The 27,776-nt window shown below is 40.5% G+C and overlaps 2 protein-coding genes across 3 annotated transcripts in view; one reads left to right on the top strand and one right to left on the bottom strand.

The window, feature by feature from the left end:
- The window catches only part of FGF14 (fibroblast growth factor 14), a 602,879-nt gene extending 583,976 nt beyond the window's left edge, over positions 1–18,903 (top strand). For both annotated transcript variants that reach the window (XM_044250053.1, XM_044250054.1), the window contains exons 4-5: positions 13,886–14,084; positions 17,089–18,903. In XM_044250053.1, the coding sequence (XP_044105988.1) occupies positions 13,886–14,084; positions 17,089–17,225 (336 nt within the window). In that variant the 3' untranslated portion in view covers positions 17,226–18,903. The remainder of the gene's footprint in view (positions 1–13,885; positions 14,085–17,088) is intronic.
- A 5,325-nt stretch (positions 18,904–24,228) lies between these two features.
- Positions 24,229–27,776, bottom strand: part of ITGBL1 (integrin subunit beta like 1) — a 209,032-nt gene continuing 205,484 nt past the window's right edge. Inside the window, exons 10-11 of the mRNA XM_044250051.1 lie at positions 24,920–25,033; positions 24,229–24,496 (exon numbers count right to left, since the gene is read on the bottom strand). Of these exons, the coding sequence (XP_044105986.1) occupies positions 24,405–24,496; positions 24,920–25,033 (206 nt within the window). The 3' untranslated portion in view covers positions 24,229–24,404. The remainder of the gene's footprint in view (positions 24,497–24,919; positions 25,034–27,776) is intronic.

The raw sequence follows: 27,776 nt of genomic DNA, 5'->3' as shown, positions 1-27,776 counted from the left end.
ATCCTGTATATTTACATGGACAAAACACAAATGTGTCCTGTGACCCTATCAATATGAGAACTGATTCGCTACTGTTCATTGAGGCAGTAAGGTAAGATTTCTTTTTTCTTTTATACCTTAAAAAAACTTTCTTTGATTGTGGCCAAAAAAACCCCACATAACATAAAATGTACCACTGCATCATTTCTCAGTATGGTTACATATTGCATTTGTGGAACTGTCTAGCAGAGCCAAAGAAATGCCTTAAATTTTCCTCTTTCAGCAACAGGCTCACTGTTTCTATTTGCAGAACTCCATGATTGATAAACAGATCTAAATCCGTTTTTTTTTTTTCCCATCTCCCTTAGAGTTATATGAATTCTACTAGACATTATTACAATTCTCTTCTTCCTTAGTCTTTTCATAAAAATAGTAGTTGGCATTTATTGAGTATACACTTGGCACCAAAACCATGCTGATTTTGTGTCCAATTTAATAATTCTGTAGAGGTAAGTATTTTGGAGGTTCAGTGAATTTTCCAAGACTATTATTAATTAAGAGGCCAGGATAGAAAAAACTAACATCTAGTTTCCACATCCTCGACCTCAACTCCTATGTTATACTTGGGGAGGGGGTTATGCACAGCTATCATTGGTGTTTGATCCTTACTGTTCTCTCCTGATGACTTCAGTGCACATACATTACAATTTATTGATCTGATTCCGACTACTTCCTTAACTCTCAATTGATTGAATTGTCTTTCTCTGCATGTTTATATTGTCCTTAAAAGCGCTGTGACTCAGGGAGCACACTGTCCCTGGGGAGCGGGCTCATGGGGGCTTTGTAACAAGGTGCAGAAATACTTGTTAATTTGTTTTCAATTTTCCTCCTCAGAGGGCCTGCCATTTACTTGGCCTTTTTAGTTGGCAACAGCAAATTGGACTGATTGAGTGAATGGAAGAGCTCATCTATGAAACCAGACCTAAAAGCTTACCCAGTTCAATCCGGACAGATAAATGTGGCGAGTATAGGATCAAGTGTATAGATTAATGAAGGCAGGAGGGATACGCTGATGGAATTTCAGAGGTTGTTTTACTGTAACACCACATAAAAATGAAAATCCGTTTTAAAGGGGTTGGGTGAGTTCATGAATGGTGATAAGTAAAAGCTCTTATGGAAACAGGTATCTCAGAGCCTACTTCTAACTGCTTGCCCTGATATCGGTAGGAAAACCTGTGTTTCATAGTATTCTGAAAAAGTCACAAATTCAACTTCCTTTAGTATTTTTAGAATCATTCTTACATATTTAATTACTGGGGATGGAATAGTTTTCTACCACAGTAAACCCAAGAGATAAACCGTTTGCAAATATTTCCGCCCTCAACCCGGAAGTCTATGATAGCCATCTTCCTCTTACGTTTTAGTGGTGATCTGGAAACCAGGTTGTTTGTTGACTGGGACTTTTTTAAAAGAAAGAAAACTGTAAGAGATTTAAGGAACCGTCCTTTGCAAATTCTAGCCCTTTCTCTTCCAATCCCATTTGCTCTGTAACTAATAATAGCTCCTCCATGTGATTTGTCTTTGTTAGAAAAATGCATTAAGTTTTATAAAGTAATCTGAAATGGAAAATACACACACACACACACACACACACAGGCTACTTGAGGCAAAATAGTAAAAACACAACATTGTGGAAAATTACCCAATAGATATTAGAAATAATAGTCTATAAAGGGACAGAAAGTACCATGTATAACTTATGTTATACACGTAAACTTAATTTTGCCCAAGAATACAAAACCGGAATGCCTGACCTTTCAGAAACAGCAAGGAACACACACAAAATGTCAGCCAGTTCCACAAGCAAGAAACCAGCACACTGAGCTTGACATTCCTTCTCCCCTCGTTGCCATGTACAATCAGAGAGTACTGGCTGTTTGACCTCCTAAAAACTTAAATCTGCCCTTTTCTCTCCATCTCCACTGGCGATGGCCTTTCCTGGCACTGCAGTAGACAAACCAGCGTTCTTGTATCCAAAGTGACTCTGTTGTTTTCCATTTTTCACACTTGAGCCATGGTGTTTCCAAATGCCTGACTGACTGCAGAATGCTCTTGCCTAAAAACTTTTAGTCTCTTCCCGTTGTCTGGAGAGAACGACCAAAACCTGATCATGACCATGTGGTTTGGCTCAGGCCTAGCCCCCAGACCTTAACTTCCCCTTCTGTTTCTTTCACACTCTGCATTCTAATTTCACTGTTTTCAGTTTATCCTGCAAATGATCTGTTTCTGCTCCTGCCCCAGGGCTTTGCACAGGATACTGCCCTTTCTGGGAACATTCTTCACCTTGCTCTAAACCTAGTTAAGTTATAATGATGTTTCAGAGTTCAACTCAGAGTGTAGTATTTTCCCTTACCAACCCAGGCAAGGTCAGATTTCTTTGTTTCATGTTCTCAGAGAAATCATTCTTTTTCTCATAAGAACTTGTCTTATTTTGTATCAAGAGCAGTGACTGGTAGATATTAGAAACTAAATTTTCATTGGATAAATGAATGCATGGCTTTTAGATATAATTGAACATAGAATAATGGAAACTTGTTTCAGTGTGTCCACAATACTCAGATTTTCAAACATATTAGCTCATAGCTGAAATAGGAAATTTAGTCTTTATAATGGTAGTTGTTTTGTTTTGCTTTGTTTCTTAGTAGATGTAATTCTTCCCATTTCCTAGTGTCATACACTCAACAACCTGAAAAGTAGGAGAGTATAATTCACTAATGCCTACAACATTTCATGCTATTACATGAAATGACAGTGCTAATTTATTTTTTTAAAGATTTATTTATTTATTTCTGCCAAGTAGGCAGAGAGGCAGAGAGAGAGAGAGGAGGAAGCAGGCTCCCTGCTGAGCAGAGAGCCCGATGGGGGCTCGATCCCAGGACCCTGGGATCATGACCTGAGCTGAAGGCAGAGGCTTTAACCCACTGAGCCACCCAGGCTCCCCTACAGTGCTAATTTAGAGAGAATTAAATCCATAGCAGGCCAGCTTTGGTGGCCTCGACTTCCTCTAGGTAGAGTAAGCTAGTCCTGGGTTGGCATTTTCCTCTCCTCAGGTGCTCAGCTTCCCCGGAATGTACTGTCTCTCTTCTTGCTTTTCTGGTCTCTATCTTCTGTGTTTGATGTCTGTCCTCATGTGTTAACCTTTGGAATCATTGAATGAGTTGTTACCAAAATCTGGGAAATCATGTCCAATGTGTTACTAGCCAATAAAGCAAAATCAAAAGAAAGTAATCCTCGGGTTTTCATCTTAGCGTGATGTGGGCCTCCTCTGTGCTCCACACAGTCAGTGTTGGTGAGTCTCGTCAGCTCCCAACTTCTGTCTTAGTCCAGTAGGATGATTTATTGGATACTCTGGGGAAAAAAATGAAGCCCCTTCAATTTGCTCCATATTTTAACATCATTTTTATAGCAAATAAATATTTGCTAAGTAGTAGCATTATGCACATAAAATATCATGTGGGTAGAAATAAAAATATCTCATCCATTGCTTAGTGGGGCTTGTGCCCTCTGAGTCTCAAAATCATCACTGTGACACGAGCTTTGACATGCTTTTTTCCTTCTTAAAGCATTTTTAACAACATTATTGAGTCAAACAAAATACAGGTGAATGGTCTTTGGAAATCATAAATCTCAATATATGTTAATGTTATTCCGTAAATAGGTATTTTAGGATATCGTAGAACCTACTGATAGTTGCTTTGTTTTTCTTTGGAAACTTGCATTTTAAAGGTTGGATAAACTGGTACTCTTGATGGTTTGGTTTGGTTTGGTTTGGTTTTTATTTATACAAGTAAATGGTTCTGACTAGGTATGTTTTATTAGGAAACCTCCACAACACATGCACTTAATACCAAGAAAAATTCAATGGAAAGGTCTAAGTGGAGATTTTAAGTGGGGTTTAAAAAAAGGAAAGTAGAAAAAGCTTGCAGATGTGTGTAGAAATTAGCCTACAGAGAGAAGTTTGTAAAGTCACAGAAGTAGTATTAAAATACAGTTCAGAGAGTTAAGTACAAGAAAAACTGATGAAAACAAGGACGTATTTACTCATAGAGTTAGGCAGAGTTAGAGTCACAGCTAAATATTTGACGTTTTATACTCAGTTACTCAAGATAATGGGCTGAGAAGTGCAAAGATTTGAAAGGACAAGATGATAAAGGAAGAGAGTGGAAGCAGGTGGGATTTGGTAGAACATGGCAAGATACTGAATACCTCGATTCTAACTAGGCTAACCTAATTAATTTTTTTTTTTTTTTTTTTTTGCACAGCAAATTCTGCTTGTTTTGACTAACAAAAATTCTAGTGCAATGACTGAAAACGTTTGCTACCATCAGTATAAAATCTTTTTCTAGTTGGATGTGAAAGAGCCGAGGATCTTCCCCAGCTTTTGTCCCATTTGGGAATGTCTTTGTTGCACCCCTCCCCCACCCACACCGTCACCACAGCCAACGGTGCCCAGACTCCGGGAACACAGATTTTGCTATTTTTTTTCCCCCAGTTATCTTGGAAGCCCTTAATTGTGCAATCTTCTTCCTTAAGTGCTATCTCCCTATATTTCTTTATTCTCTTTCAGGGATAGGTGATACCTGGCAGGACCAGACCAGGTACAAGTCCCATTCCAAACCCAACTCTCTGGAGACATTCGGGAAAAGTGATGAAATAAGTTAAGAATAAAATAAATGCTACAGCTGATAATTTTTAAATAATGTATCCAAATGCACTCAATCATCTTTTCCAGTCCTTTCTTGAGGCTCATTCACTGAAGGAGAAAAATTGTTCTGGAACTGTCTTAATTTGCCTTGTGGCCGCCCTCATTGTTATCAACTCACATTCCTTTCTTGGGTTCCCTTTTACAACTATATTGGGTTGACCAGTGGCATAACTAGTGGAGACTCAGAGAACCCAAAATGAAGTTCTGCTTTGCATAAACTCTTCCCAAGATGTTTCACTTTAATGCCATAATTTGTTAAAAGGAATAAAATAAGATCATGCATGTAAAGCATTTAGCATTGTGAGTGGCTTAAATTAATAAATAGATAAATGTTAATTATTACTCAGATGTGCTTTAGTTTTCCTTTAACTAGATTTATAGCCCCATCTAAGCCAGTCTTTAATATACCAGCGTTCCCCAGACATGTGTGGTAAAGGACAATAGTTTTCTTTTTATTTTTTATCTTTTACAGAAAATATAAGAAAAAATATAATTTATGTAATTCTTATATAAAAATATAAGAACATGAAATTACTAGAAAAGTGTTTTTAAAAATACGAAATAAATGCTCAGCATTTTTATTTTTAGATTCAATAGATATAAAAAATACTCTTAAATTGTTACAGAAGTTTGTCAATGTTGTTGCTCAATTTCTGTACCGGTTTCCTTGCAGACAAGGAATAAACAATTTGTAGCTGGGCACAGGTCCCTGAACCATTCTTCACATAGTATTATGATGGAGACTATGTAATATATTTTATTATTTACCTTTCAAATGAAGTAACCCCATTTCTAAAATGTTTTAAAGCATTCACTGACATTGTCATAGTGAGTTTATATATAAAGTTGGTTTCGTTTGGTATTTCTGCTGTAACAAAATTACAAATCACTAACTGCATCTGTAAAATTCTTAAAATGGAAGATGAGGCAGCACCGATAATCCAACTTTGAGACGTCACTAAGCCCTGTTTTGATGAAGCTTCTGAGTATCTGTGAGACCAAGAAACTTCATATATCCCTGTGTGCATGTGTTATCTGTTGACGTCATTCACTCAGCTCTTTCAGAACATTTTTTAAAAACTAGTAGCAGCACTTTTTCTGGATTTGATTACGTACATCCAGTCTGATTCCCTTCCCATAAAGCACTGTCAGTTTCACGTTTCTCTTTTAGGTAAAGCTCAGCAGAGTTAGCATATGACCCCGCATATGTTGGAGAAATACACCATTGGGAAGCTGATATGTGACAAAACAGCAGGACGCATTTGATCTGAGAGCTCAGTTTTACTCACAACACCACCCACTATGACACCCTCATCCCGTTCGAGCCCTGCCCTCGGGAGTTTATGACAGCCATGGATTGTGTTTTTCTAGGGGGATGGTTGACAACAGATGGCAGCCAACCCGATTTCCATTTTGTTCAATTTTTCTTTAATTGATGAATGGGGGATAAAGTTGTGCACAGGCTGGGTGAAGGGGAAAAGAGATTGATTTTGAGTTACTCATGTTTTTACACTCTTAAGAATTTACTTTTTCCTCTCCTTACAATTACATAGAGAGATGTTTCACCTTTGCCAACATGATAGCTTACGTCATTCATTACTATTTTCCATCTATATTTTCTTCCACATGTAGGCATAATAAAAAGATCAGCAGATAAAATACATATTTTCTGTCTTTTAGTTGAAGGAGTAATTCCGTTGAATTAGCAGTTATCTGTATCAGTTATCAGTTGGCTTTCTGTAACCATGTAACACTCCACCACAGGAGATGATGCGTAGTAGAACAGTTAGGCATGTATGGCTGGTGCATGTGGGGTCAGGCACAGCTTGGCTAAGTTGCTCTGTAGATCTCGTGCAGGACTTGAGTGTGTGTCTGGAAATAGGCTAGTGTAGGTTGAACATAGGTTCCCCTATGTCTGTCTTCAAGCAGGCTAGCCCAGGCGTGCTCTCATGGCTGTGTACGAGGTGGAAGAGGCAGGTCAGGTACACAAGAGTTTGTCAAACCTCTACTTTCTTCAGCTTGGCTCATAGTGGGCGGACATGTTAAATTACATACTAAAGGGCATCGATCCAGGGGAGGGTGAAGAATACGGACCATTTTTACAACTGATCACATATCTAAAAAAGTAAATATTTTCAGCTGAACAATATGATAAATGAGTAGGAAGAGTTAAATATATTTATCCTGATGAAAAATGTGTTTGGGCAAGCTGCTTAACTCTATGATCAGTTACTTCATTTCTAAAATGAAGATAATAATAGCACCAATCCCATAGAATTCTAGTGAGGATTAAATTCATTGATTATGTAAAGTATGCAGCCCAGTGCCTGGTGCAGAGTATATGTATGTAAGTATTAATAAAAGTTATTAACATTATCATTATCATCATCATTATTATGTTGAAGATTTCACTGTTGTGCGACAGGTGTGTGGGGATGATGTATGATTGTATCAATACTTTCTTAAGCGTATTTATGTTGTAAGTTTTTTGCTAATGTTTATAACACTGATACCATCTGTTCATGTTACAAGTGTTATTATTTTCAGAATTTATCCGTGCCTATATTCAAGAGAAAACAGATTTAACATTATAGGACCAGTTGGCACATATTTTTATTTATAATCTTAAAATGTCTTACTTAAAGATGTCCTGTAAATACTTCATATTTTTATTTGTTTCTATTTTCTTGATTTAATAAATTTTATACTAATGTTAAGGAAGGGTAGCAAGCGTAATGGTTAATACCAGTTTAATTGATATTTTCTAAAAATTTTGTGAACATTTATTAATTTATTAATGGTAATAGGAACATATTCCAGTGCTTCCCAGGCTCTAATATGCTTAGAGATCACCTGTAATCTTGTTAAAATGCACTGATTTAGTAGGTCTGCAGTGAGGCCCCGGATTCTGTATCTCTCACAAATTCTCAGGTGAAGAAGTTGTTATGTAGTCCCTGAATAGCAAGGAGGTACATATATTCTTCTTATGTATATAGTTAAAAGTTCTTATATATGTATATATAATACATACGAAAATATACAAAAGCACAGTTATATTAATTAATTAATTAAATTATTTAATATTTAATCATTATAATAAATAATTATGTTCTTGCCACAATTCTAAACAAGTATGTCATTTAAAAATATTTATTCAATATAATATAATAAATTAAAAATATATTTAATAAATAAATCAATTAATATGTCTAAAAATAAATCTTTTTATTTATTTATAATATCTCTAAATGTGAAATAGCATCTTTCTTGGCCAAAAAAAAAAAAAGAAAAGAAAAGAAAGAAAGAAAAAGAAAAGAAAATGTCTTCATTTACAATTTTTTTCTCCAGAAACTACTTAAGTAACAGCTTTTGGACCTATAAATCTAAGTCATGAGAGATTTCTTTGTTGGTGAGAATATACTGTGAAACCACTGGGTCCTGTAATCAAATGAAAGCTGTCTCTTAAACCCAAATGTAATTATGTTTTAGTCTGAAGTACATGCACAAACAATTGGCTAATATTTTTCTTCCTGTGGGCATTCATCATAGTTTAATATTATGAATATTTGATTGTGTAGAGTTTCAGATAAATACGTTAGTTAACTCGATTGTCTGCTTTTGAGTGTTAATTACAAATTCTGTTTTGTCACTAAGTTCACTACTGTAAATTCTTCTAAAAGGTCAGAACATTCTTCCCTTATATGTAGTCTAAGGGGTGCTCCCCATTTTTTTAAAGATTTTTTTATTTATCTGAGAGAGAGAGAGAGAGAGCGCGCAAGAGGGGGTAGGAGCAGGGGCAGAAGCAAACTCTCCCCTGAGCAGGGAGCTCGACGCGGGACTCCGGGATCATGACCTGAGCCAAAGGCAGGCCCCCAACCAACGGAGCCTCCCAGGCGCCCTTCACCTTTCTTTTTCAAAAGCTGGCCAGAGTCAGAGCAGTCTCATTAAAGCATATATCATTGATTCCAAAGTTACAGAAGGTGAAGGAGAATGAGATAATTTTTTGTTGACTCCAGGACAAATTCTAGTAGATGAGATCTCTGCAGAGTAGGAAAGCAAGAACAAAACCAAGAATTCAGGTTAGGTGGATCTTTGGAATTCCTGTATGTAGGAATGTCCGTAGTGTTGAAACCTAGAAGGAATAATTAAACCACTAGTTCCCTGTCCATAATAACAGTGAACATTTGAATTGCACTTTGCGATTCTATGTAGAGCTTATAAATATAACTATCAACACAACTACAGTTTACAATTCAATGTTGTAAATGTATAGTTTACAAATCACTTCGCACCTCTATTATCTTATTTGATATTTGCAAGAAACCTTTATGATTTGTTACTGTTCTTCAAGGAAGAACTTGCAATCTGAGGCTCCTTCCTTCTCTCAGCTCGGGGAACTGAACTCCAAAGTTCAGGGTCGGGGTCATTACTGAGATGTTGATGGGAGGGGACTGAGCTTTTGATGACTCTGAAATATAGAGCTTAATTGAATATGAACAGCAATTACTTATTGTGCGTTTATTACTTTACAGTTACTTATTGTGCTACATGCTAGTACATGTCAAATATTTCTCTACCTCTCATTTTAATCCATTGGAGATTTGCCCTGTATTCTAATAAATGCTGTAAATTTATCTGGAATGCCTAATTTTTATATTTTCCTTTGGAAACAATGGAGGTGTAGATGCCATCGGTAGGTAAACTTTGCAGATATTAACCAAAACGTAAATTTTCTTTTGGTCCTAGATAGATGCTAGACGAAAGGAATTTACAGGCCACGACTTGCGTATCTTTACCAGAAACCCCAGTGCATAACACACCTTCTGGACTTTTCCAGGGACGAAAGTCATGAAAATTCCCACTTAAATGGTTTACATTTGTATACATGAAAATAAGTGCAATCCAAGTTCAATTTGGGAATACATAGCTCTTCAGTAATTTGAAATGAGATGAATACCCCCTCCCCATGTGTCTCGGTTGGGACGTCCTCAAAATTACCTGAGAGCAGAGTTGGCAAAATTTTTTGGCAAATCACCACAGAGCGAACATTGCAGACTTTGCAGGCCATACAAGCTCTGTCTCGACAATTCACCCCTGGACTTTGGAGTGTGAGGGAGGGCAGCTGTGTCTGGCCCTTTGTCTGTAGTGTGCTGGACTTAGACCCTCACAGACACTTCTAGTTCTTGGGTTATGGTTATCCTGAATTATTGGCTATTCGCTAGTTATGGGTTATGGAACATGGGTCTTCCCTTCCCTCTGCCCTCTTCTTTCATCCTGAACCCCGAAGCCTCAGGAGAGGAATTCTGCCCCTACTGTTAAGATAATAAGTACAACACAGATGATGCTTTCAGTTCACCACAACCACAAAGAAGGAGGTATGAAATTTTTGTCTGATTGTTCTGTTTCTCTGTCCTCGAGTGGATGATTGTGTCTGGCAGTGGTACAAATTAATATCGAGGCTTCTGCTGGGACTCAGCTGTCCTCGATTTTGTTGTGGTGTCGGGGGCTCTGCATGTAGGCAGGCAAGACGAGGAAAAGACACTTCAAACTCCATTTCTGCTTCGTTTCGGCAGTTTCTAAGAGTTTCTATTTAAGCTGAAATTTAAATAAGCGTTCTCATATTATCACGGCTGGTTTTAGAGAATCTTGCTGGCGCTCTCATCAGATTACTCAAGGATTTCGGAGCCATACGGTCGGTTAGGGCTGCGATGCTAAGCCAACTGGGGTTCCTTCTTTCTTCGGCACTTTGGCTCCTCTACATGGGGGCGGGGGGTCTCACACTGCAGGCTTGTGGGCTCTGTCTCCAACCTGCGGTCTATATGCTGTCGAAAAACAAAAACAAGAACTAAGACATAGCTGCCATCATGAAAAGGAAATTTTAGAAACCCGATTTTCTTTTTTCCTTTGGAAAACCAGACTTAACTGAAGATGGGAGGTTTTTCTTTTCTACCCTTCAGTCTCCTCAACACTGAGCCCGACAGTAGGGGGCGCACGTAGCCTCCTGATGGTGTCTTGATCACAGCAGCCCCTTCGCTCTTGAGCCCACCTGCTCAGGAGAGGCATTGAGTTTGTGACCCCTGCTGGGCACATGTCCCCTAGGGACCTCATCAGTGACAGTGCCCACCTGTGGGACTTCTCACACCATCTGTGCCCCTAAAGCATACTGTGGGACTCGGACACGGAACTGTGACTGGGTTGACTGTATGGTTATTACTGAGAGCAGGCATGGTTATGTGTTATGCTTTGTTCATTTGCTCATTGCCACATTTTCCCCGCAAGGAAATATCTTTTAGAAGTCAGTCCCAAGAAAAAGAAAAGATTTTCTCTCTTCCGAATTTTTAGAACATACAGACTTTCTGTTTTCATCTGGGATTCCAGAAGGTTCGTAACTCAGTTTAAGAATGCATCGTAATTCTGGTGATATTTCTCTCCTTATTTGATAATTATATTAATAGTAGTTACGAAAGTGAACACAAATATACACATGTTGCACAATTTATTTTGCAAGAGACTGGGCTTCAACATGTCAGTGTATAAGTGTTACTATTGTCTCAGAAACATTCTCTGCGTTGACAACAGATGTGTATCCCTAAAACACTAACCGGGCTATGTCATTATTCCCTTGCTTACTCAAGAAGGGATGTCTACATATCTACCTCTTACTCATAAGAAGTCTATGTAATTATCAGGGTGCCCAAGACCCTATCACATTTCTCTAATCTGCCTTCCTGTCCATATATCTGTGAAGTCGCTGGCCCAGCTCCCAGAAGGAGAATGTGGAATGACTTCCTCAGAAACCCCAGAGATAAACATTTCATCCAAAAAGACTTAATGTCAGATGTCCTTAAGGTATACTCTGAGTACAAAGGACTTCTTCCCCATCAAGGATCTTCATTTTCTTTCACGTGCACCTTAGAGAAAAGACTGTGCATATTTCATTTGTCGATGGGAGTGCCATCATCCTGCATCAAGGCATTGGGGACCAGATGGGAGTAAGGTTTGACTTCTCTGTGGAACTGCTTTTCTAGCTGGAGGCCTGGTGTCTCCAGGTAAAAGTCAGTCAATGATGTGGCTCAACGGGTCAGCTTTTCTCCACTCCACTCCCAACTGGATTTGAGAAGTGCTTTAACTGGTCTCAAATAATTTACTTGGATGCCTTGGCCTGCCTTGATAAAAGACAAGTGACACAAGGAAGTCTAATTTGTCATGGAAGGTGCACGTTGAAACAATATGTTGTCTTTATTAGTCTTTTGAGGACAAGCCAGCTAGCTTTACAGCATTCCGCTTTATTTCCCTCATCATGACGTGTGAACACGCACCCCTTTGTCAGTCTTCCTTCTGCAGCCTGGCCTGATTAACTCCTTGAGTCTGTTGTTTATTAGCAGAAGTAATGGGATGATATTTGGAAAAATAGGATTTAGTGGAAAGCCAGAACATTTATTTAGATGGGATCTCATTCAAACCTGAGCTAGCATCATCTAGAAGAAATGAAGGCCTACATAAATTCCTTTGGGAGAGTCTAAGCCCATTTTTTGGCTACTTTTAATCTCATCGAATTAATCACTGGATCTGTTATCTTCATCATGAAAAGAGTTTGCCATTAACAAAACCTGTTCCTCTTGGAAAACTATTAGCTTTCAGTGAATTAAAGTAATAGGGCACTCTGAATAAATTGTATCCTGCAAGAGACACCATTTGATAATTCACACCCTCATGGGAAATATTGAAAGAACCTTTCTACACGCAATAATGTCACATTCCTTATTATGGTTAGCATAACTTTAACTCTGACGAGTTTTATTTTTAGTCCCTAAGGGATGTGTTTTTTTCAGAATGTGTACAGAAAATAACGTTTTAAAAGAAAAGAAAAGCAAGTTATTTTCTGTAGCCATAAAACTCTATTAAGGTGAATTTTTTTTTCAAGTACAGTGGTATTTTTTAAAAGATCAGTGACAAGAAAGCTCTGTTTTTGCATTTGTATTTCATATGTATAAAATAGCACAGTGATGAACTATTTAAAATGACCACAAAAACTATTTAAGTGGCTTCTGTGTCTATAACTAGGAAGACTGAATTTTTAAATTATTATTATTTTTTAAAAGACTATTTATCAGAGAGAGAGAAAGCACAAGCAAGGGGAACTGCAAGCGGAGCAGGCGGAGGGAGAAGCAAAAGCTCCCCGCTGAGCAAGGACTCTGATGCAGGACTGGGTCGCAGGACCTGGGGATCTTGACCTGAGCAAAAGGGAGAGGCTTAGCCAACTGAACCACCCAGGCGCCCCTTAAATTGTCAGTTAAGGTTTACAAGTGTGTGAAGTCGCTCTTGAATATTTATGTCATTAATGATACTCATAAGGTAGTGAGCTTTATGCTGTCCACCAGTGGGGACTGTAGCACCGAGAGTCATGGCACTTAATTCATGTTACCCTTTCCAGAAACGCCGGGGGACGGCGGTCAGGGCAGCTTCTGATGTTTCTCTGCAAGAATTCCAGTGGGGCTCCAAAGCATGGAATGAGGTCATTATTTCCAGCTCCTGTCCCTATGGCCGGCCGACTGACGCAACATCCAGCCTCGGCTCTGGTGGCTGGTTAGCGAGCCAGCCGACCCTCCTGGTTTTAGTGTGAAGTTTCAGATTGTGTCTTTGTAGGTAAAACCTCTCCCCCTGTCATATCAGTGATCCAGGGCACGGCTAGCGACTATCCGGTTAACATATTCCTTTGGAAATATCGCAAATAGGTGATCAAATATCATAAATATAAATTTTATTTTGTTTAGCCTAAAATGAGCTAATCATATAAAGTATATGATGCTGCTTTAATGTGCTTTTTCTGGTTATACTCTGGTTGAATAGTATTGTCTCAACCAGACGGTTCTTTTTGCGCACGTCTCCTAGTTTCCTATGAAAGGACACGCGTACTCTTGCTAATGCGTGTTCCCCCAGGAGCAGCAGATCCTTCTCTGTTCGTTGTATATTGAAAAAAGTACACGGACAAACATCCATGCAGGACCAGGTGCGGCTGATCACCTGCCCCAGGGCTGACTCCTTCAGCCTAGTGGACAGGTTTCTGGAGGGAAGAAGAAAAAGTTCAGAGAAACTCCCATTGTTTTCTCTAACTGTCCTTTCTTCCTCTTCTCTCGACAGGAACTTTTTACGCCTGAATGCAAGTTTAAAGAATCTGTTTTTGAAAACTATTATGTAATTTACTCATCTATGCTGTACAGACAACAGGAATCTGGTAGAGCCTGGTTTTTGGGATTGAATAAAGAAGGGCAAGTCATGAAAGGAAACAGAGTAAAGAAAACCAAACCAGCAGCTCATTTTCTACCCAAGCCATTGGAAGGTGAGTGTTATGTGAACATTATCCCTCTCAGTCTGTGACACATTTATTTTTCCCCATTGCTAACTCTACACTGGCCCCAAGGAACCCTCATGGAATGCTAGAAATTTTCCATATCTTGATCTGAGTGGTGGCCACACAGATGTCTACTTAAGGGATGAATTTAAGATTTGTACACTTCACTGTGCATATGTGTGTGTTTATATATTTTATAGACATATACATACATATATACACAGACTGACAAATATATAAAAATATATCACATATATCCATATATAGCTAAGTTTTACAAATTATGGAATGCAAGTATTTGCCCATTTTGATGGTATCCAGCTGAAAGTCATCTCATCCTTGTGAATTACTGTAATTACAGAAAATGAGCTAATCTCTTGGCCTTTAAAGAGCTTGCTGGTGTCACCTGTCCCTTCCAGAGTAAACTTGGGTATGGCACCTCCTTCTTTAATAGTCACTCGTAAACAATGACGCCTTCACATTCACTTTTATCAGACTTTCAGAGAGCAGGCTATAAAGCGTTGCTAATTAATCAGAAACTTCTGCACCTTTCTCATTAAGGATTCTGCCAGGAGTGCCATTTACCTTGTCCTTAATATTTGAGAACTAGAAAAAAAAATTGAACATGAGGCATTTCAAAAATGTTGTCTAGTCAAATACTTTTGTTTACCTTTGGCAGAAAAGCAGATCTACGAAAACTAAATAAACATTTTCATCTAACTTAGTTTGATTTTCTTTTTTGTTTTTTTGGTTTTTTTTTTTGTCCCTAGAAGAAAGGTTTAGCCATCAAGAGAAAATGTATATTGATTTTCTCTATACAGGAATCCATCTTCTCTATATAGGAATAAGATAATTCCAAATATCAAAGTTTAATTATTAATTATTTGTGGATGTATAATTCAGCTTTCAGTTTGCCTATGTTTGGAAAACCATTCTTGTTGGTTAAACCATCTTTATAATTTAACAATGATGACTTACTATCCCCTTAACTAGATTTGCCTACAGAACAAGCCATTGAAGCCTAGACAGTTAGCCACGGGGCCTATCCTGGATAAGAAAAATCATGCCAGAGTCTGAAATATGAGCGAATTATTCTCACTATATGATAGATCACCAGACAGAGTAGAAATAAGAAATGAGAGGGTTTTGCTGTCCTTCCAAAGTAACACCTCTGTGATCTGGCCTTCCTGTTTTAAATGAACTGAGACCATCAGACTCACCAATATTCAAATGCAAGTGAAACATTTGAAAACTATGTCCATAAATCTTGTTTACTTGCCACCTCACTTTGTCTCTTTATGTTAACTTTTGTTTTGAATATGAACAGATATGAACTAACTCAATTCTAAAACCTTATCATCTAGCTGCATAAACGTAACGAAAGCCCAAAGAGCCTTTATGTCCCCTCACTGAGGCCCAAGCTGGAGACCAGCTGTTTTTGTCTATCTAGGAGGAAATATCTAAAACTGAGATGTGGTGTAATAATATCACTTGGCATCTGAATCACACACTGAAGAGTTGTGTATATGTGTGCGTTGTGCATTTGTGGATTTCTGAGGCAGAGAGAAACAGTATTTTCAAATAATTAGCAGACAGAAGTCCCCTAAAAACAACTAAGAGGGTATTATCATGATGGAGGTTATCACATCGTGTAACTTATAGAGGAAGATTAATTTCAAAGCTTCAAAACCCCTACAGGATGTAAATTATATGATTGGAAACATTAGGGCAAATTAGGTACTTGAGTAATTATTGATGCTCTGGGCATTCATTATAGGCTTCACCATGTGGACAGTCAAGGTTAATGCTCCGATGCTATTGTTTCCTAATTGAATTGGGAGTGGGAGTGAGAGATTGGGAAGCACTTCAAAGACCAAGATTAATCCCTTCTGGTACCTTGCTGATGGCTCTCACACAGGTCTGGTGGACACATGAGCTTCCAAAGCCGTGTGAGAATCCACATGGGGTGTGGACGCGAGCTCTGTGTTCCCGCCACCCTGAGCGTGGACGGTGCCTCTGACAGTCCACTCGCCTGACCGTGAAGAGACAGAGAGTCTCTCCATAACGTAGCCTATAAATAAAACACTCTGCAAAGTCTAAAAAGTGGGCTAGACGGCTCTAACTCGCTAGTGTTTATGACGGCCGACGATTCTAACTCTGCTGATTTCCCCCAAGTCAGCCTTACACGTCCTTGCACAGGATCCCCTAGAGTCCGTTTCCGAACAGCCGGATCCGCGGCGGTGATTAGCTGCGCCCCCGGATGCCCCCAGCTCCTCGGGGCTCACTCGGGCCTCGCTCCCACCTGCCGTCTTGCCATTCGCGGCTCCGGCCTTATTTTTAACAAGCTACAAGGAAACGAGGCATAAAAACACAAAATGCCCCACCCGTGCCTTCAGTTTCCGAGCCGGAGGGAGAGGACATCTCAAGACTGATCCCCAGAAGGCCCTGGCCTCAGGGAAGTGAGCTCCTGGTCGTTGCCGGTGGTCGCTTTGAAGTTGACACTAGTGTGACCGTGCTGCTTTTGAGAGAAAAATACGGTCATGATCTAGGGGGTACCTACCTGGCCTCGAAAACATGCATGGGAATGAGGGGTTCAGGGGTTGACATCGGTGCGCCCTGGAAGGGAAGTCTGAGTTTTCCTGGCTGTGCAAAGAGAACGAGGTTAAGTGCTCGCCTGTCGCCCCCACCATTGTGTGTGTGTGTGTGTGTGTATGTGTGTGTGTGTGTATGCCTGTGTGCACTTTATAGCTGAGGCCCCCCAAAAGGCCATAGCTCCTCCTTACACGTCCTGCCCTAGACAACACCCCACAGGCACCCAGGTCCTATCCCAGCTCGGCGGCGGTGGGGGCGGGAAGGGGCGGCTCCAGCAGCAGCTCCCTCTGCCGTGCGGGGGGGGGCTTGGCTGCAGGCGCGAGGGGACTAGGCCATGCTTGAACCTAACCAGGTCCTGTCTCCTTCCCTCCGTCCCCCACGCCCTCCCGCCCGCCCCCAGTGGCCATGTACCGAGAACCATCTTTGCATGACGTCGGCGAAACGGTCCCGAAGGCCGGGGTGACGCCCAGTAAAAGCACAAGCGCGTCGGCAATAATGAACGGCGGCAAACCAGTCAACAAAAGTAAGACGACATAGCCAGACCGTCACAGGTGTTGTGACTGACCCGCCCCGAGCACGGCGGAGCGGTTTATCCTTTGCCAGACACTCCCGCGCCCGTGGCCGAGCAGCGGCCGCAAGGAAGCCGAGGCCCGCTCTCGGCCGTCCCGAACTCCTTGGCTGCAAGCGGATAAACCTCCCCCTGCGGCGCCCCCAGAGCAAGAAGACACCTGGATAACCAGCTAAACTCAGACCATGGAATGCCCTACCAGATATGGAATGCCTTTTTAATCTCTTTTCTGTGACTGTGACGGTTCATGAGAATGACATACTTCACAAGTACACTCGACACCTTGCCTGCTGACAGCTACCCATAATCCTTTTTGAGTCCTGTTCCAGCGACATCCATGTGTTTCAGTTCGATTTTGTAGCACACGAATACTACTGAGTAATTTCTAGTTAGACGCTGTAAACCCGTGCTATTATGGATTTCTCTTCTCCCCGTTTTTCTAGGGCTGCTCGCTCTACTGTCCGTGACCTTTCGCAGGGACTGTATTCCTCTAAACCTTCAGTGTGCACTTGGCCTAGTTTGGAGAGCGATCAGGGAATCGGGAAGCCTTCTAAACCTGTCATTACAAATCGCACCTATAAAGATTAAGAGTCTTGTCTCCGGCTCCCACTATTGATTAAACACACTTAGATGCTCTATCCAGTAGCGGATACTGGGCTCCTGAGGTCGGCGCTGCCGGGGTGAGAAATGGGTCAAACACAGTCCGGGGGGAAGCTCTCTACGATACGTGTTTGACATCCCCCCATAGTTTCTTTGTGTGTGTGTGTGTTTTATACATATCACAAGCTTACTGGTAATGGTAACATTTGCCTTGCCCAGCGAGCAAGACCCACTGGTTTTTGAGAAAGTGGGTCCAAAGAACTCTGTAGGCCTTGTAGGCCTGATTAAGGTTCATTTTTCATCTACTGATCCTCATTATTTGGGAAAAAAGGAAAAAAAAAAAAGAAAATTCAGTAATTACAACCTACAAGAATTGCGCTACCTAAATCCATTTCCCGTATAATCCTACCTATTTTTAATGAACCGAACTGAATGCCATCCCCGGTTTTGGCTGCGTTCCACTCATACTCAGCAGAGCATGGGCAAGGCGGCTGTTGTGTTCTTTTCTGCAGCAGCAATGCAAACGTTAGTTATAAATTAGACTTTAATATTTTTGGTGTTTAATGACAAGTTTTTAAACTGGACATATTAGGAAAAACTATTTTTTTTAGCTCAGCATGCTGAGTCCCGGTACTGTGTATCTCACCACTCCATTCCTGTCACTCAGCTTCTCGGGGCCCCGGTTGCCCAGTGGCTGGGGTGAGGTGCCTTGCCGTGAGCTCAGAATGCAGTCTGTTGAATATTCTGGATAAAATTCAAGGCAAACCAACACGTTCAAACATCAGGTTTTGGGTCCACTCCATTGATTTGCTTTCGTTTTCTTTTGCTTTCTTAATTTCCTTATGCCTAAGTCCGAGCTTAGGGAAGACAACCGCTAAGAAAGATCACGAGTCGTTGACGGCACAGGGAAGAAACCATGCAAAACGTCCGCTATGGGATGTAAAGCGTTTCGAAATGTGGAATACGAAACTGTTTGGAATTGTATTTGTTAACTCTGTGTATACTTAATAAAATTCAATGTTTCCTACTCAGAAGAGTTAACTGAGACCAAACTGAACCTCATTTATAGAAAACGATACGCGGGATATGTATTGGCCTCTTACGATTATTTCCACGTGGAAGGCTGACCCGGTCGCCATGCCCGCCCCCCCCCCGCCCCTTCTCCTTCCCTCATCTGCATTGTATTTCCTGGGAAATTATTTTGCCACTGCATTCCTAAGTCTCCATGACAGCCCTTGCCCGGCATTTAAAAATTTTGGCCTGCTTAGCTGATTAAAGATTTAGTATAAAATTAACTGTTTATGCTTACTTCGTTTTCATATTGGATTTCATTTTAATAAATAAAAAGTTAGCCTACGTTTCAGTAGATTTATTGTCAATAATGCTAAAGTACGAATACAACAAAATGATTCCTTCAACCATATTTGATTTCTTGTGACACCGTTTTAAAGCTGATCATTTTCAACAGGATGAGTTAAAATCCATAAGATGAATTTCACAAGCCAGTTATTAGGGAAGACAAGTATTCTATAATCTGTGGCAAACCGAATTATTTAATTTGACATTCCAATTAGATGGGCTTCTAGACACTGCTTGCCCCAACGCGCGTGCGCACACGCGCACACACACACACACACACACACGCACACACACCAAACAACCCCACCTATTTTTTTCTGGTAATCAGCCCTATATGCTGTTCCCCCCATCCCCCACCCCCGCAAGCCTGTTTATTGGTTAAAATCAAGACAAGATTTATTTTTGTAAATGACTGAGATTTATGTCGATGTGCACCTCTGTTTTGTTTTTTATATGAGTTGTCTCCAAGGGCATTTATCCCTATGAATGGATGTCAAATACTTTCTTCTAATACATGTTTAGACATATTGCTGACGGGTCCTTGTTATTTGTAAATTAGATGGTTTCCTTTGTGTCTGGTCTCACGTGTCGCACGGGACAAGGACAGCACTGATGAAATGCATGTAGTAGGACCTGTGTATCAAGAACTGTTGGTATGTACTATTCAACTTACATGCAAAAAGTCTGTCTGCATTGTATAGTTTCTGTGTTTAATACCATTTGTTGTATTCACAAATACAACATACTGAATAAAATATTGATATGAAGGCATATTACAAAACATCAAACAACTTTATGTAACAAAATGGCATTGCTTCACCCACAAATATAGAGAACTGTCATGTAAAGAAGTTGGTACACTCCATGTCCCCCTTTACCATGCCAAAGAAAATTTTAGCTCTTTGATGATACCTCTCTTGCTATTTTTCTGGGATAAGACGCCACCATTTTTTCCCTCAAAAATTAAGTTTGCTGTTATTAAGCAAGTGCAATCTGTCATCATTGATGTTCTGTATAGTAAATCTGATGGAATTCATTTGTATCACAGACCGTGTGTTTTGTACCTCCATGTACATATGTCAACTGCATCGAGTCTTTCTAATGTGACATTCCTTTTGCATGCCTATCTGGTAGGGGAGGATTATTTCTACTGATCTGTTACGGTAGCTGATTGCTTCACCCATCCCTCTGCAATGCTCGGGAATGTTTGTTGTTTTGATTTTCCAGGGGACACCACTTTTATTTTCTTTTGAGTTCGCTTTCTAAAATGTTCGGCTCCCACTTTACTTGGAAAAATTATAGAAGAGAAGCAGATGGTGCATCCTATGTAAAGAGTGAAATGGTACTGAGCAACATTTCATTGCAAATCCTGCAGAATTTAGAAATTTTTGTCCTAAACGTTTGCCTGCCCTGAGTGCTTGGGGATAGGAGGAGGTTTTAGGAGCTCCACAGTGGGCCGACAACACTCTTGCTGCAGGCCTGATTGTTTACCTCTTGGAGGATAAGCAGAGTGAGTATTTTTAACACACCTGACCAGTTGCTCAATTAAGGCCTAAGCCACTAAAACAGAGGTTTTCGAGATGAACAATGTCGGATTTGGTTTTCTTTCAGAAAACAGAACAACAAAAACTTCTTGTTGCTGAAGTTAGACATGTAGCACTTCATTTAAGGTCTTATTTCTAACATTACACGGAGAATGAATGTTTGATGGAGAGAGAAGATTGACTAAGAAATCTGTTTTAGAAGGAAATAAAATAACCAAAACCTATTTTCAATTGTGTTTCAGAACAAGACTATTTCCAGGGAAAGCAATTGGCTAAATGCAGACATGTCAACATCCAGACACAAACTGTGTTACTTTGGAGTAAAACACATTTCCTAGCTGAAGTTTCTTAGATTACAAGGGAGCATACAAGGCCTGTTGACTCTTGGACACTGAGTAGGGCTTCCGAGTTTTGGTAGGGAGTCTTGTAAACAAAGGCTGAGTTGCGATTTGTTTTCAATTTTTTCTCAGTTTTCTCTTATTTGGTCTGATCTTGATGTATGCTGGCAGAGACTGTGTTTGCTTTTGAAGTGGTGGAGGCCATTCCTTTCAAGGTGCTGCAGGAATCTAGGTTAGCTCAAGGAGTCCAGGGAGAAAATGGGGTATAATTATTATCCTCTTGGGCCTTAGGACGTTAGTTGAATTTTATTGAAAGGTCCTTGTGGAAGAATTCCTCAGTAATGATTTGCCAGCAAGCAGGGTGAGTGCCAACACCAGCTGCAAATGTGTCTCCTCCTTCCCAACTCACTTTAATCTTCACATGAACTCGAACAAGCCAATGAGCTTCGCACATTCACCCTTCTCCTATTACAAGTTTCTTCCTGCCCTGCCTTTTTTTTGAAGAAGGGAGTTTTTTTTTTTTTTTTAACTTAGTAATGGAATTAAAAGTCAAAATACAAAATCACTTCAAAGAAGGGTAGGATTTATGTCTTTACATGTAACTATATTTTATTTTTTTCCAGCTTAAACATGTAAATTAAATAACTTCTTAATAAGTCTATTGATGATTGCATTGCTAGAGTCAAAATCATATACACGCATAAAAAATATCACAGCAGACAGAAAGAAGTAAAAAGAAACTATTTCTGTTTTAAAAGAAAAATATTCACTAGTGATTAGGTACCAAGTGACTTACGCTGTAACTCAGTTTCTGTTCAATAATTTGTAGCTAAATGAACCCAGAAGATAGCTGTCATACATTTTCAGCCCTGTCAAAAAATTTGAACAAATCACATTTCAAACTTTCTAGTATAATAATTTCTCCAACTCAAAACTTCTTTTGTAAAATACCTAAATGCTGAAGACACCTTTCTTCTATGAAAACATAAAAAGAGAAGCCCTTTCATTGTCATTGTTAACAAAAGGGATAAAAAACGTAGAGAACCTCAAGAAAAATAAGGCGCACTCGGGATTGCAGGATAAGACAAAGGAAATTAAGGGCGGCTTCAGGGGAGCTCAGGTTGGCAAAATGCTGCTTGGCTGGGAGCCAAATTGAGCACAGTCTGTTTTTGTAAAAATGCCCATGAGCTCCAAATGAGTTTGCTTTCTGTTTTCCCTTGTATAGTTTTAAAATATTATAAACAAACAAACAGAGAAGAAATCCAACTTCTTCTTAGACTGTGTGGCCCACAAGGTCTAAAACATTTACTCTGGTCCTTTATAGTTCTGCAGGAGGGGAAGTCAAAGGTGGTTTGTGTTATGATGGCGAGATAATGAAGGGAATTTGGAGGATGGTGCATCATCGAGTCCTCAAAAATGTGACTGAACAATTACAACAAGTTTGTTTGAGGCTTAAAATGATTAAATAGAGAGGAGGAAAGAATATACTCTATATTATTTCTCAACTGCTTCTATTTCCCTCATTTTACAAAACTGATATATCAACGGACATACTCAACAATAGAGATACAACTAATATGGTTGCACTCCATAATCTCAGGATAGAGATAACAATTTTATAACTCTATTAAAGTATGAGAACACTATCAGTACTATAAAAGTCAGCATCAGATAAACTTTCTCTTAAATAATTTTCAATATTAAATTTTTAAGTAACTTGGCAAATGCACATTTTCCTTATTTTTGGTGACTTGACTTACAAAGTCCAAGCCATGACTCTAGAATATTTACATCATTAAGTAAAATTTCCAAGTAAAAATTTTCATCTTAATGCGGAAAAATGGTTTTGTTACATTATTCTAGGATTTTACAAAATATAATTCACATTTAGAAAAAAAAAGTGGGTTTTTTTAGCTCCAAATAATTAAAGGTTGCCTAAACTAATGTGTGTAAGTAGATTTAACTGTAAATATGTAAGGGAAGTCCTAATTATTGTACATTTTCATAATTCAATGTGACTTTCATACAGAGCAAAATTTCACCATTAAGAAAATAAACATTTTGTTCCTATTGCTGAGTGAATATTTGTAATTTCTACTTAAGACATTTCTAGATTTTTTTTTTTTATCCTTTGAGCTTTGAGACTGGTATCATTTGATCACAGTATCTCTTCCTGACTTCTCTGCATGACCCTACTTTTGCAGTAAATAATGTGTCCTTAGATATAAGAGTTTTTTAAAGGAAACAAATGCATACTCTAAGCCTATCCTAGGCCCAATTAGATATTATCTTTTTAAAAGGCAAGTTACCAAGGAATAATTTAAATAGTGAAAAATCAGAGTCCTTGTACACCTACCCCTGCCCAGTTTAAAAAGGGATCTAGGAACAGAAGGTGCCCTGAATACCCGTTCGTTTTGTGTTGCTGTTTATCAGCAGTAGGCAAATATATATCGACACAGATTGTAAGCAACGTACATCGCTAGCTATTAAAAATGTCAAATTCTATACTTTTCATACCTCCTTCCTAAGAGAATCTTCTTTTGTGAGTTTAAAGTGAGACCAGATGAATGACTTACTGGCTAAAACTGACCAGTCTTTTTCTTTGAAAAGCACTAATGATCTGCCCTCTGCCCGCACCCCCCGCCCCGCCTCCCCCTGCCTCCCCCCTACCCCACCCCCAATTCCCCCCAACCCTGGTCATTGTCCCTTATGTTTGTTTGTCTTTATTGTCCCCACACGGAAACGCTGAGTGACAGGGAATCCTGAAAAAAATATGACTGATGGATTTATGTGAGGGTATTTCCTGAGATTCTCATGTGGTCTTTTTGTGAGGGATATGCATGTCCACCGGCCATGGAACTCAACGTTTCTCAGCTCTGGCACTATCGATGCTTGGAGTCTGCTAACTTCTTGTTGTGGGGGCCGTCCTGTGCCCCCGAGGAGGTTTAGCAGCCTCCCTGGCCTCTACCCACTCAAGGCCTGTTGCACGGCCTCCCACCCCACCCAGTGTGACAACTGAAATTGTCTGCAGATGTTGCCAAGTGTTTTCCGGGTGGCACAGTCACCCTTGTTGAGAACCACTGATGTAAACTCTGGAAGAGGATTTCTTTCTGGCATTATTTACATCAGACTTTGCTTAACTCATTTTTTAATAGGTACCCAGACTTCATGCAGGCATTCGGAAATAGAAAAACGTAACAAGAGTCTGTTTGACTTGTCCTAGTGGTGATTATACATGGTTTCCTTCGCATTTACATTGCTCTAAGGGCCTAGAAAAGTAAGACTCCAGTCGTGTCCCGTGTAGTTGTTAAGGGTACTCCGTGCCAAGCCAGATTTCGCAGGCATTTCCATTCCATCCGTCCCAGCACTCACAGCTCCCGCAGTTACAGATTCCATTCCCTGCAAGAAAATACACGGGGGCGGGGGGGTGGTCATCAGCATGACCGAAATGCACCAGGGGAAAATAGGTTCTCAGCTACCCCAGCCGCTCAGAATCGAAGCCATTCCACTCATCCTCTGCAGCCGCCGTACTAGTAGCTTATTAAACAGCTATGGGGAATCTGATCTTCCACGACTGCTGGCCTCCACGTGGTGCCACCAGCTGGGGAGTGTCCACCCGTAGTGACCACCCTGTTCCATTCCAGCTCAGCCTCATCTCCGTCTCTGTCTCCCCCAGACCTTGTTTAAGCGCATGCATTTTATAAGCCGCTCTCGGGCCTGGATCATCGGGAGAGCCACAGCGACCACGACGCCCTGTAGCCGGGGCTGTCCGTCTTTCTCCCGGACGGGGGTGCGGAGCGAGCCCGGCGGGTCATACCGCACCTGTGCAAATGAGGCCGTCGTGCTTGTCACAGTCCCTGTCGTCACAGTCACAGAGTTCTCCCGAAATGTACCACTCGTCCGCGGAGCAGATGCACTTTCCACAGTGGCAAGAACCTGAAATGACAAAGGGCGCGACTCGCTGTCACCGCGCAACTCAAGGCTCCCGTCTAGAATAGGACGCCCTCAATACACAGACAACAGGCTTCTCAAAACCCATCTTCCCAAGATACAAGTTTATCCAAGAGCCTGTTGCCCAGAGGGGAGCTTTACTTACTGCAATTCATAAAGGTCAACCAGGAAAGGCTTCGGTATGGATCTAGACAGTTGCAATTAGCCTTGAGCAAATGTTCCATGGCCCAGTCTGGCTGAAATGTCAGCAAGAGCAGAATGTGCTGATTCTTATAGATGGCCTTCCAAAAAAGTGTTCAAAAACAGATTTTTTTTTTTCTCTCTCTCTCTCTCTCTCTATTTTTTTTTCCCCCGAGTTGAATCATGTTTTAAAAGTGTCTGCTCTTTAAGGGACCTGAATGGTAAGTTCTATTAAATAAGGATGCATTTTATCATTAAAATTACTACTGAATTATTGGACTTCTACTTCTGGATTTTCTGAAAGGAGGGACACACCTGCATATTGGGTGGCTCGTTAAAGTTCTCCAAATGCGCACACGACCGCTCGTGGGAGTCTGACTTACGGGATCTCACCTTGGGGAATCCCTTACCATGATCAAGGACAGCTCTAATCTCCCCTCAAAAGCTGATCGATCTTCTAGGAGGCTCTGCGTCTAACCAACTTCCTCATCACTTCCCCCATTTGCCCTCTTTTTATTTCATACCAGTAAGAAACTTCCACTTCTGTTATTAAAAATATCTTGGTGTCCTGAAAAACAAATTTATGAATGGTGTATTTAAAAGGAGAGAAAACATATGAATTAAATGGTCTCACAAAGAGAAGAAAGTTCTCTTGGTCTACCGGTCCTTACACTATAGGCTCAAAAATCCTCCCACGGCAAAATGACTCCTATAGAGGCAGTAAAGACAACTTTAAAATTCAAAAGGAAACACACACAAAAAGGACTTCCCCTTCCTCCTATGTTCTTGGCTTGGTTTTTCCTTCCCAATGTGATTTCCTTTTACTAAGTGAGGGCTATCGCTTAATGTTTCAGGTCAAAAATCACCGTAAGAGAATGTGAAGTAGAAAAAAGTATTTTGATATATTTAATACAATTCCAGACTTGCTATGTTCAAAATGGAGTGGGGTGGGGGCGGGACCAATCATTAATTGGTGTCTCTGTGAAACACAGTGATTGAAGGAAGAATGAGTTAGCAAGCTGGGAGGTAAAAGTGGTTGGAGAAAGGAATTGATATTTATCACAGATATTGTGAAAGGATTCCTATAAATGGGCCCCACGCCTCTGGCAATTTGTGGTATTTTATACGGAAACTGGCATGTGCATTTAGCTACAAGAATCCCCAGTGACCAAATTAAATGTGGGACACGCCTTGCCTCACTTCTCACGGTGAGACGGTAGTCAGAATTAGTGAGAGGCTGACGACTGTGTTTACACTGATCAACTCCTTGCTTAACCACAGCACGATTTCATTTAGTCTTGGCTGTTTTCCTGAGGGTCTGGGATGGTCTGCACACTCTTGAGCACAAGCTAGGCAACTCTTCCTTCTGCTGAGGGACTGGCAGGCTGCACAGGACCCAGGAGCCGAGCCTCCTGGTCATCCCTGGGGGATGGTGGCTCCCTCTTGGCCACATCCCGCTAGAAAGCTTTGTTGGTTCGGAAGCATATTTCTCTTAAAGACTTTCTTTCGATTATCTTAGGCCCAGAAATGTTCAACATACAATGACTCACTTAGCAGATGGGTAGCGATGTATCCACCACAAAGAAAACCTGGGGGCATTTTATTGACTTTTCATGGCAATTTCCTCAAAAGGCACCATAGCTATGGCCTTCTCTCCATGACTAGAGGAAGATTAATTATTTGAAGAATTTGAATGGTTTTAGTTGTTTCTAAAATGGTGCCTCCCTTACATTGCAAAATTAGTTCTGCAAAGCAGCAGAAGCAAACGACTTTATGTGTCCATGATATTTGTCTATCACAGCTAGGATGTCTTTTTTTATTTTGTCACAATTCACGAAAAGCTCTTACATTTCACATTAAACTGATCCCCTGGCTCTGAAACTATTTTGATCTCTGCTCTAGCTTCTGAAATGCTCGCTTCAGGCCACATCAATGTATTTTCCTAAAACTGATAAGCTCAGCTAAAGTTAATACGGTGCACACTGATAGACCGTTTGACAAGTACATTCCAGTTCCCAGAGTCTACTAGTTACTGAAATACTTAGAAAGAGAAATGCGGATTGATTTTTGTGTGCGCTGTGAAAACGAGCTTTTCTCGGTCAGCATCTTTCCCAGCTGTGTTGCTCCTTTCCTGTTTGTCAATTCTCAGTGTATCCCAGAGGTCGGGGATTCTTCTAGGGCTTGTGATACTACGAGTGGCCTCGCATGTACTAACACGGCGGGAGAGTTAGGAGGACCTCTTATAGCCTTTGTCGTAGGGCGCTCTGGCTGTTTCCAATGATATCTAGAGGCCAGACTGCCTGTCTCTGCAAAGGATAAAATTGAGGGAGAGGATTCTGTTGGACACACACAGGCCCCATGACTGCCAAGAGGTGACCAACTGTTTTGTTCAGCTGGCTGGGACCCACTCACACCCATGACACCGGTCCTGCCACTGGGAGCAGCTGGCCCATTTTGGCAAGACCTCCCTGGTAGTGAGCTCGGGACCCCACATCACGAATCCATTTATTTTCTTTCTCAGTATCACGGCCCCCAAGAAGGCTCCCAT

This window comes from Neovison vison, chromosome 5 (genome assembly GCF_020171115.1).
Source record: "Neovison vison isolate M4711 chromosome 5, ASM_NN_V1, whole genome shotgun sequence".
In the NCBI taxonomy this organism is placed as follows: Eukaryota; Metazoa; Chordata; class Mammalia; order Carnivora; family Mustelidae; genus Neogale; species Neogale vison.
Note: the sequence above shows the minus strand (reverse complement) of the source record. Positions and strands in the feature narration are given on the sequence as shown.